The 11710-nt window shown below is 45.6% G+C and overlaps 1 protein-coding gene across 2 annotated transcripts in view; it reads left to right on the top strand.

Annotated features, from left to right (window-relative positions):
* Positions 1-9169: 9169 nt before the first annotated feature.
* Positions 9170-11710, top strand: part of SELENOI (selenoprotein I) — a 31217-nt gene continuing 28676 nt past the window's right edge. For both annotated transcript variants that reach the window (XM_064710000.1, XM_064710001.1), the window contains exon 1: positions 9170-9327. In XM_064710000.1, the coding sequence (XP_064566070.1) occupies positions 9280-9327 (48 nt within the window). In that variant the 5' untranslated portion in view covers positions 9170-9279. The remainder of the gene's footprint in view (positions 9328-11710) is intronic.

Below are 11710 nucleotides of genomic sequence, written 5' to 3'. Positions count from 1 at the left end.
ATAGCAATTTCAAACCCTAGAGCCCTGCAAAACAACTTACATCAGCTTTATTTCTACCTCAACTTCCCTCAGGTGAGGCATTAAACCAATTGAGGTGTTGGCTGAGCAAAGTCAATACTACTTCCATTGCAATTAGTAACATGATGACAGATGTTAGTGCTGTCAAAATGCAACCTTACAGAACAGGGCTGCCATTGATTTTCCTTTAGTGGCACATAAACACAGTTGTGAAAATTTTGAAGGACTGTGTTGTATGAACTTGTCTGACCATTCAGTGTCAATTCACAAACAACTTCAAAAACTGAGAGATTTTACAAATCAAATTAAAACAAATGATAGATCATAGTTAGACAACTCATTTGAAAGATGGAGTTTTACATCTTAGAACTTTGCAAAATAGATTTATAGGTATTGATCATTATCATAGCAAAGTTAGTAATAGTGCCTTGTGTACTTCACTGTGCATGAAAAATGATGAACAAGACCATCAAAAAAGTTTTTTCTATCCAAGAAAGAGGGCAAATGTGAGAAATAGGTTTGTGGAGAGTTCTCAAGTCCTGACAAAAGGCCCACACAGTATGGATCTGTATGCAAATTTTGAGATGAGAAATGCTAAGTTAGAAATGCCATAGAATAAGACAGATGTTGTTGAGAGAGAAATAGAGCTAGAAAAAAGTTTTGAAAGATGGCCTTGCAAATAAGATTAGATACTTTAGAGGAATAGAACAATAAACAATGCATTGTAAGAGCACCCACAAGGGGCAGTTTTAAATAATTGGATTTAGGGCATCTCCAGCATAGTGTAGCACAAAACTAATAAGCCAAGAAATGCCTATAATGTTTTGTAATTAATAGTCAGCTTCTAATTGTGATGGCATGAATTAGAACATCAGTATTGTCTCATCCTTCATATGAGACTGAAAAATAGAATGAAAATTTTTAAAACACCTCTCAGTTGCCCCATCTCTAGGTCAGAAAAGGGCTAAAATCTGACAGCCCAAAGGCAGTTTTCCTGCAGCAAGGAGCTGTCCTGCTTGGAGAAAGCCTCAGGGCCTGACGCCAGCTCCACACTGGCTGCAAGCTGGGCTGCTTGGCTTTTGGGTGTCATCCTTCCCTCCCTCACTGCAGCCTCCTGCATCAACTGAGGCCGTTCTCCCAGCAGGAGCTGTTGTGCCTGCGGGCTCAGGAAAGCAGTGACACGACTGCCCCAGGCTCAGGCAGTGCTGTCACTCCCTGTCTCAGGGGTGCTGTGTCTCTGTCCAGGGCAGCCGCTCCTGCTCAGGTGCCTGGGGCTGCTGCCCTTCCCTCCAGCCCTCAGCCCCAGCAGGAGCTGCTCCTGCCCTTGGCCCCTCTGCTGAGCAAAAGCCTTTGGAATGTCCCATGTGGAGAATCCTGTCTGCAGCACCTTCTGCAGCAGCCCTCGGGGCAGTGCTGGTGCTGCCCAGGCAGGCTGGTGGCACCAGAGCCGTGCTCTGGAGAAGGTGGCACCAGCTGGCTCTGCCCCAGGGAGCTGTGGGGGCTTTTGCTGTGCAGGTGCTGCAACCCCGCTGGCAATGGGAGGGCCAAGCCTTCCTGGAGAGCTGCTGAAGGGCTGCTTCAGCCTCATCCCCTGCAGGCTCTGTGTGAAAAATGCATATTATATCATTGGCTCTTTGCAAATATTAAAATGAATACTATTATGTGTTATGTTTGAAAGTTATGTTGTATTAATCTCTTTTAAGTAGCGTGATAAGTATAAGTTTTAGGCTATAACATAATATAAAATAGAAACTATGTGATGGAAGATACTTTTCTAACTAGTTCAAGGAATGGATAAAGAATCAAGAAATTCTTCATGTAGAGATAACAGTAACACGACACCAAAAGCTCCAAGAGAAGAATTATTGCCTCCTTATGGGGAAGAATCAGACTTTGAAGGACCAAGATGATTGATTTACAAGATGAGTGGGGGAGTTGACAATAACCAGAAAAGACCCTTTGTTTGAAAATAATTTTTGCATCATGTATGAGATATATGAATATGCAATAGGCTATTGCTTTTAAGGATTAATCCTTTGTTAGCAAGGTGTGCTTTTGCTTGGCAGAAGGAGTAAAACGCACCCAGACGTCTGTAACTCTTTGCTTTTTATTGTCTTCTATTGTCCTACTCTGATTATCCAAGAGCTTATTGCTCTATTTTTTAATTAATATTTTCATAGCAATTTTATTACTAATAAACTTTTAAAATTTTAAAACAAGTGATTGCTGGTTTTCACACTCTGCTAATAAAGGAGTTGATTTGGACTGCTCTGTGTCTCCTTTGTGTTCAGGGGAGCCACAGCTGGGGGTGACTCCAGCTCTGTGTGCTGCAGACAGGCAGGGGACAGGGGGTGGCACTGGGGAAGGGGGTGTGACAGCAGAGGCTCTGCTCCATTCAGGGTCTCTGCTCCACCAGCAGCTTCACTGTCTGCAGGGACAGTGAGAGGGTAGGAAGCCCCAAACCACAACATCCAGGGAAACCAATGTCAGTGGCAGGTGCCAAGGGAGGCAGGGCTGGGAACCAAGCCTGGCCTGTCACACACACAGAGGGCTGAGAAGGTTGATCCCAGCGAGGTTCTGTGCTCTGGAGCTGCTCAGCTGGGAACCTGCAGGACCAACGGGGAACGGGCCCAAACTCTGCCAAGGCCAGCCCTGGCCAAGCAGACCCAGAGCCAGTGACAGGAGCCAGAGCTGGGCCATGTGAGCGTGTGCTGCACGGGCTGAGTGCCAGGGACTGGGGACACCTGGCCTTGCTGTGTTGCTGCCATGGTCTGTAAGAAATAACGATGTAGTCATTGCCCTTCGCTGTCATATTGGCTTTTCCAAATTATTTTGCTATAGTACAATTTGTAATCACTTTTTAACTGCTTTTTGTACAGTCTAATTTGTCAGCCTTTTTACCATAATCCCGGTGTAGATTATATATTTTTGTGTGATAAATATAGTTAAGGCTCCTGCAAAATACTAAAATAGAGACTATTTGCTGTTTATTATCACATTAACTGTTGCAGAAGTGTCACAGTGGTCACAAGGGTTGCAGGATGAAGAGAGAGGCGAGAATGTTCACCTTATGTTCAGAAGGCTTGATTTATTATTTTATGATATATATTACATTATGACTATACTAAAAAGAATAGAGGGAAAAGTTCTCAGAAGGCTAGCTAAGCTAAGAATAGAAAAGGAATCAAGAACAAAGGTCTGTGTCCCAGCAGAGAGTGAGACCCAGCTCATCCAAACATCCACCAGAGACCAATCACGGATCCACCTGTTGCATTCCACACCAACATATAACCATTGTTTACATTTTGTTGCTGAGGCCACAGCTTCTCAGAAGGGGGAAAAATCCCAAAGAAAGGATTTTTATGAAAAGATGTCGGTGACACTGAAGTAGCTACTGGTTTTTATTTTTTTTTTTGTGTAACTAACTGACAGTGGTGAGAGTAACTCAGATAATTGTGTGAAATAGCTAATATTGATTTTATGTACTCTTGGAGTACCTTATCTGTATGATAAGATAACATTGAAAAAAACCAGGCTATCAAGAACTCTCAAACCACGGAAAAGGGGGTCTGGTGAGGAAATAAATAATATAAATTTCATCTGCAGAGTGGCACATGCTTTAAGAAGATGGATCAAGTGTCGAACCAAGCAAAAGAATTCCTGGAACATGTAAACTCAAAGGAATGTTTGAATATGTATAATCCTCATGAATATGCATTTGACCAATGTAATGAGAAAGTATATATGAAAATTGTTTTCAGTTAACTGGTGTGCTCTTGGGATCCAGGAGCCAAACTGGGAGTGGAGGTGCCCCTGGCCATGGTGTCACCTCCTGGGCTGTGTGGGGAATGTCCCAGTGCAGCTACTGGAGCGAGTGGGGGTTCCCAGTGCCACAAGGGGGGCAGTGGAGAGGGCCCAGTGCAGCAAGGGGGGGTGGCCTCAGGCCTGGGCTGGGGTATCAGGAGGGTGCAGGGTCCCTCACCTGTGCCAGCTGTCCCAGCTCCCTCTCCAGGACAGCCAGACCGTTCTCTGCACCTTTCCCTGTCTCTGCCACGACTCCTTGGCCAAAGTCTCCCTCTTTGGCATCATCTGGCAACTCCTTCCTTGCAGGCCCTGCTGTGGGGAGGAGCACAAACAGATCAAAGGTCTTTTCCAACCTCAACAATTCTTGGATGCAGTGCCTTCCAGTGACACTGGTGTGAAAAATATGTATTATATAATTGGTTCTTGGCAAATATTAAAATGAATACCATATGTGTTATGTTGGAACGTTATGCTGTATTAATCTCTTTTAAGTAGTGCTGTATTAAATTAAGTAGTGTGGTAAATATAGTTTTTAGTCAACAGCATAATATTAAAATAGAAACTATGCTATGTTAAGATACTTTTTGTAACTAGCTCAAGGAATGGAAGAGATAATCAAGAAATTCTTCTCATTATCCTCTCTGGATAGAGATAACAGCAAGAGACACCAAGCTCCCAAGAGAAGAATTATTGCCTCCTTATTGGGAAAGCTCAGACTCCGAGGAACCAAGAAGATTGATTCACAAGATGGGGGCCGAAGCTGAAATTAAGCAGAAACACCCTTAGTTTAAAAAATATTTAAATCATATATGAAATATATTAATAGGCAATAAATTATTCCATTTAAAGGGTAGACCTTTTTTAGCAAGGTGTGCTTTTTGGTGGAGTGCCAGGCACCAGGACATCCGTAACTCTTTGCTTTTTATTGTCTCTTATTGTCCTAAGTTTTATTACTTTTTTCATTGCTATTTTCATTAGTATTAAACTTCTAAAATTTTACCAAAAGTGAATGGCGTTTTTCACACTGGGATGCAGCAGCTCTCCCAGGCTGCACCAGCTGGGACTAAGGATGGGGTTACCCTGTGTAACAACTTAAAACATTGAAATGTAAGGGGCTAAATTGGGTTTTCTTTACTCTATCTTGTCACACAGAAAAAATACCAAGCAGATATTCTCAAACGATCAAAATTATAAAGAGCTTTGGTGGCAAAAGATAGAAAATCAAGGAATTTAATCAACTTTTTCCAGTCTATGACAGCCTGCCTGGGTCCCGAGGAGAGGTGATGGTGTTGGGGGGTGAAAGGAATGGTGGATTTGTCTTTACAAACAAACCGTGGCTCTGCTGGTAGGTAAAAGTAGCACTGGGAGATGAAACAATGGGAAGGACTCCACTGATTGATGAATGGAAAAAGATTTACAAATAAACTTTGGGGTTTTCTGATAAATTAAATTGGTCATTGAAAGATGAAAGAAACAATGCGGAAAACTCCCAAATTCCATAAGAATTAAAAATTAAAAGGAAGGCTTAAACATTAAAGGGGAAATCTCTGGTATCAGGTGTTTTGGGAAGTCTGTGCCTCTCAAGTATCTCAGCCAATGGGGAAAGAGAGAAGGGAAATGTGGCTGGGAAAATGGAATAAAAAGGAGGCTGCGTCCTCCAAAAATTGGAGAGACCAGGGGAATGCCCCATGGCCTCTCCCTTTATTCGAATAAAGGCAGAAAAATGCCAGCCACTTGTTTTAAAAATTTGAAAGTTTAATAGTAATAAAATAGTTATAAAAACATTAATAAAATTAGAGTAATAAGAACTTGGACAATTAGATTTAGGACAAGAAAGGACAATAATAAAACAAAGAATTACAGAAGTTGTTGCTCTGCTCTGCCACAGAACACATTTTGCTAACAAAGGATTAACCCTTAAAAGCAATAGCCTGTTGCATATTCATATATCTCATACATGGTGCAAAATTATTTTCAATCAAAGGGTGTTTTCTGGTTATTGTCAACCCCCCCTCATCTTGTAAATCAATTGTCTTGGTCCCTCAAAGTCTGGTTCTTCCCTACAGCGAGGCAATAATTCTTCTCTTGGCATTTTTGGTGTCTTGTTACTGTTATCTCTCCTTGAGCTACTTAGAAAAAGTATCTTACACCGCATAGTTTCTGTAGCCTAAAACTCTATTCACCACTCTACTTAAAAATATTAGTATAGCACCACTTAAAAAGGATTAATACAGCATAACTTTCCAACATAACACATATAGTATTCATTTTAATGATTGTTAAAAGCCAATAATATAACATGCATTTTTCACAAAAAAATTTTGGACATAAACCTCTGATGTTTGTGAATTGATTTTCCCAACAGGTGTGACTGTAAAGCAAAGCAGGAACTTTCCAGTGGGGTCTCTCTGCTGCACATGCTGAGAAGGACGGGGCTGGAGAAAGGAGGGGGACAGGCCTGGGGTGCCTGGCTGGGAGGAACTGAGATGGGTGTAAAAAATGGACATGATTCGTGCTAAATAAATTGTAACATTTTTCATATTAGAAAATAATTTTTAGAAAATAATGGTAATCCAATAATAAGAAAAAGTATACATGATTAGCATTAAAGAGCAGGAGGGTTCTTTTACAGATGATTCTTGTGAGAAACAGGATATAGGATGTATGCAGAATATTCAAAAGTAGAAATGGCCTTGGGGAGGAAAAATTCCCTACACATAGTTGGCAGAAGTTACGAATTCCAAAGAAAAATCGGCCTTGAAATGGACAGAATTGAAATGATTCCAGGTGTCTATGAAATAATAAGCCTTATTTTTGGAATGTAATGCTGGCTTCTGTAACACAAGGCTTGGGCCTCGTGCCAGGTTATTCACAGGACAGTAAGGAAGACAATGAGCATTCCTCTGAAAAGACCGCCGAAGAGCCAGAAGACCCCTTGGAGACGAGTGGAGCACGGGCTGTAGGATGGTGATGTAGATTACAAGAATCAAAAATAGGAGGAGATTTATGGGAAAATATTGATGAATATGTATTAGCATGCTGTGAAAAATGCGTATTTTATGATTAGCTATTTGCAAATATTAAAATGAATTTTATATGTGTTATGTTAGAAAGTTATGCTGTAGTAATTCTCTTAAGTAGTGTGTTAAATCTAGTTTTAGGTTATAACATAATGTTAAAATAGAAACTATGCCATGTAAGACACTGTTTTTAAAGAGAGGAATGAGGTACTGTCACTGAGATAGAAGCCATAGGACACCTCTTTCTCTTTTCTCAGAGAAAAAGAATTTATTGCCCCCTTATCAGAAAAAATGAACTTCTTCCTGCCTTGCTCAGCCCTGAAGATGCAGTTAGGATTAAGAGGAAAAAGCCGACACTGCCCAGACAGAATTCTGTGTTTGAATGGAATTTATGCATCATGTATGAGGTGTATGAATATGCAACAGGTTATTGCTTTTAAGGGTTAATCCTCTATTAACGTGTGTCCTTTTTCTGGCTTATTTTGCCCAGAAAAAGGTACCCAGACATCCATAACTCTTTGTTTCTATTGTCTCATATTGTCCTAATGCAAATTGTCCAAAAATTTTATTATTCTAATTATATTGCTAGTTTTATAACCATTTTATTCTTATTAAACTTTTTAAAATTTTAAAAAGAAGTGATTGGTGTTTTTCACAATGAATACGTATTAGCATGTAGTATATAAGTTGTGTTTGGATCCTTTTGCCTTTGTACATGAAGCAGGGTGGGAAGCCCTCCCTGTACCCCAATCAATTGTTTTTTTCCTTATGCTTTTTCTGAACCACTGCCAAATTTGTTTTTGTAACAACTGAATTCTATTTGATTGTATTATTCTATCCCAGTTAAAACTGCTGGTAAATTTTAAGTTTGTGGTTTATTAAATTAGACACATGGGACTTCATTTATAACATGGAGATGGAAGGGCAGGAGGGGAGGTCTGAGAAAACCAATTTTGCTCTTAGTTTCCCTTCTTCTCTTTCTTCTCCTTCCCTCCCCAGAGAAGCTGTGGCTGCCCCATCCCTGGCAGTGTCCAAGGCCAGGCTGGACAGGACTTGGAGCACCCTGGGACAGTGGAATTGTCCCTGTCCATGGAAAGGGGTGGCACTGGATGGGCTTTAGGGTCCCTTCCCACATGGAATCCATGAGGACTTAAGGAGATGAGAATGGTACAGGGATACCTTTGAGCCTTTTCTAGTCCCTAAAGGAGAGCCAAGAGAGACTTCTTAGCAGGGCTGGTGTGACATGTGCATATTTTATGATTGGCTTTTCGCAAATATTAACATAAATATTATATCTGTTATGTTAAAAAGTTATATTGTATTAATAATGTTCAGTAGCGTGTTAAATATAGTTTAAGGCTACAACATAATATTAAAATAAAAACTATACTATAAGATACTTTTTCTAACTAGCTGAAGAAATTTGTCGCACAGAGATAACAGCAACAAGACACCAAAATCCCCAAGAGGACACCTTATTGGAAAAGACAAACTTTATTCCACCTCCTTCACATCTTTGAGGAGCCAAGAGGATTAGGGAGGAAAGTTGAGAATAACCAGAGAAATCCCTAGTTTGAAAGTAATGTATGCATCATGTATGAGATATATGGATATGCAACAGGCTGTTGCTTTTATGGGCTATTCCTTTGTGAGTGAGCCATGCTTTCAAGGGGAAAACGTCTGAATATTCATAATTCTTTGCTTTTATTATCCTTTATTGTCCCAATTCTGATTGTCCAAATTCTTATTGCTCTAATTAGTATTACTATTTTATAAACAGTTTATTACTATTAAACTTTTTAAGCTTCTAAAAGAAGAGATTGGCATTTTCAACAGGGGAGGCCTAAGAAGACCAGTCTTGCTCTTCGTTTCTGTTCCTCCCCATGTTCTCCCTCCCTCCCCAGAGAAGCTGTGGCTGCCCCACCCCTGGCAGTGTCCAAGGCCAGGCTGGACGGGACTTGGAGCACCCTGGGACAGTGGAATTGTCCCTGCCCATGGCAGAGGGTGGCACTGGATGGGCATCAGGGTCTCCTTCCACATGGAATCCATGAGGACTTAAGGAGATGAGAATGGTACAGGGATATCTGTGAGCCCTTTCTGGCCCCTAAAGGAGATCCAAGAGAGACTTTTTAGCAGGGCTGGAGTGCCAGGACACGGAGAATCTCTCCACGCTGACGCAGGCCAGGCCTGGATGTGTTTTTTGGGATCTCTTTTCCCGCTTTCCTGGCTCCCCTCACGCGTGGGGCCCTCCCGGCCGCCAGGCGGCGCCATCGCGGCGGGGCGGGGTGCGGTGACGTCACTGCCACGCCGGGTGGGCCGATGCGGCGGCGGCGGCACCGGGAGCAGCGGGAACGGCCCCGGGAACAGCAGGAACAGCGGCACCGGGAGCGCCGGTAGCACTGCGAGCGGCGGCAGCGGCCACAGCGGGAGCGCCAGCATGGAGTACGTGAGCCCCGAGCAGCTGGCCGGCTTCAGCAAGTACAAGGTAGCGGCGCTGACGGGGGCCGGGCTCGGGGCCTGGCACTGTAAGGAGGGTGCTGAGGGGCGGCCGGGGCTGGGAGGGAAGGTTGGGGTGCATGGAGGAGGGGAGGCTCCAGCGGGGCATGGAGCCGTGGTGGGATCTCCGGAGGGGCTGTAGGGAGAGCCAGGGTGTGGGGAGGGGATATGGAGGGAGTCCGGGGGCTTGGGGCGGAGGGAGGGGCTGCAGTGAAACCTGAGATTTAAAGGGAGCGAGGGGGAAGTGTAGGGCGGTCCGAGTGTTGGGAGGGTCTGCGGTGAGATCTGGGGTTTTGGGGTGAGGGGGTTTGCAGCGGTGTGCGGGGATTTGGGGGGACTGCAGTGAGACCTGAAACCCGGGTTTGGAAGGGGTGGGAGGTGCAGTGAGCCGCAGGGTTTGGTGGCTTTGCAGTGACACCCAGGGGCTCGGGGACAGGGGCTTGGTGCTGCAGTGAGCCCCAGGGTATGGTGGCTTTGCAGTGACACCCAGGGGCTTGGGGACAGGGGGTTTGTGCTGCAGTGAGCCCCAGGGTATGGTGGCTTTGCAGTGACACCCAGGGGCTTGGGGACAGGGGGTTTGTGCTGCAGAGAGCCCCAGGGTTTGGTAGGTTTGCAGTGACACCCAGGGGCTTGGGGACAGGGGGTTGGTGCTGCAGAGAGCCCCAGGGTATGGTGGCTTTGCAGTGACACCCAGGGGCTTGGGGACAGGGGGTTTGTGCTGCAATGATACCTGGGATGGTGGCAGGAGGCTGCAGGGGAACCTGGAGTTTGGGGACAGGGTGTTGCAGTGAAATCTGGGTTTTGGGATGAGGCTCCAGTGAGACATTGGGGTTACAGAGAGCTCTGCAGTGGAACCCCGGTTTGGGGGTGGTGGCAGGGAAACACAGGGTTTGGGGGGATGGCTGCAGTGAGACCCCGGGTTTGTGGGTTGGGGGGCTGCAGAGACACCCGGGGTCTTGTGGCAGAGGAATTGCAGTAAATAAGAGCTGGGATTTGGGGGGCTGTGGGTGCAGTGAGGACCAGTGTGGTAAAGGTGGGACCGTGTGTGACATGGGACCCCCCTTGCTGGAATGATCAGGGTGTGACTGGGAGCTTCTCCTCTGCCTGGGCTGGGGTCCAGGGAGGCAGTGGTGACCTGTCCCTGCACACAGTGAGCTCTGGGGCTGTCCCCCCCAATGAAGGGACTGTGGGTTTCCCTGGAGCAGGGCCAGCCCAGGAACTGCCCCATGGAGCTCAGGACCACCATGCTCCTGCCCCATGGTTGCTCCCTGCAGTCACACCCATGGAACCCACATCATTCCCATCTCCTCATGCCGAGCTGTGCATTGTTCAAAGTGCTGGGAACCTTGGAAGGAATTGCTGGAAGTGCCAGCAGGCTCTGCCGTGGCATTTGAATCCCTGGGCCCTGATTTTGGGCCAAAGTAGGCAACATCCTGAACATGGGGAAATGCTGGATCCTGTGTTTATGTGGAGAGGAGGGTTTTCCATATTTTCCATATTTCTTTCTTCTCCCACACTCTTCTTTTGTGAAGTAAAAAGGCTTCACCTCACCTTCTTTGTTTTGCTCTTGTGGGACCCGTCATGTTCCAGTCATCCTTCCAGGGTGGCTTGTGGGGTGTCACTTAAGAGTGTGGGACAATCAGGACAAGTCTGAGGCCTTCAGGGAGCACAGCTCCTCCTGGAGCCATCCATGAGGGCCGGGGTGGCCAGGGCTTGCTCACACTCCTCTTGCACCCTGGTGAGGTGGAGAGAAATGGACTTGGGATGATGTGTCAGGGTGCACGAGATTCCCTGTGGAAGGCTGGCTGTGTGGGGATTCATCAGGAAGATGTCTGCGTGTTTAGAAAGGCAGGGAACGACTGTGGGTTTGTGTGGGTGCTGGAGAAAGGTAATCAAAACACTCAGCTGTGAGCCAGGCCTCCCAAAGGGACTGGTTTGGCTCCTGCAAAGACAATTCTTTTGCTCCAAGAGGGAGACTGTTGGATGTTCAGCCTGTTTCCAGTCCTGCTGGAGGGATTGGTGGGGTTGCTGTTGTCCCTCTCAGCACCAGTGCAGGGAGAAGGGGGTCCCAACTTCAAACCCTTTTGGATAGTGTGGCAGGGACCAAAACTGCTGCCAGGTTATTTCCTGAAGGCTCCTCAGACAGAAACGCTGCTGCAGTTGGATCTGGGAGCAGAACCCTGAAAGGCACCCGGGGTGAGGAGGAAAGTCCCACACAGCACAAAAGCATCAGCCACTCCCTGTCCCCATTAGGCACTGCTGGGGTGCTCCCTGGCCTTGCTTTGGGGGCACAGGGCTGGAATGTGGGAGCAGGGCTCTGAAGGAGCTGTGTCCAAGGACAGGAGAGCTTTGCCCCAGAGCCTGTGGCTTTA

Source organism: Zonotrichia leucophrys, chromosome 3 (assembly GCF_028769735.1).
Source record: "Zonotrichia leucophrys gambelii isolate GWCS_2022_RI chromosome 3, RI_Zleu_2.0, whole genome shotgun sequence".
Classification (NCBI taxonomy): domain Eukaryota; kingdom Metazoa; phylum Chordata; class Aves; order Passeriformes; family Passerellidae; genus Zonotrichia; species Zonotrichia leucophrys.
This window is presented reverse-complemented; position numbering and strand designations above follow the sequence as displayed.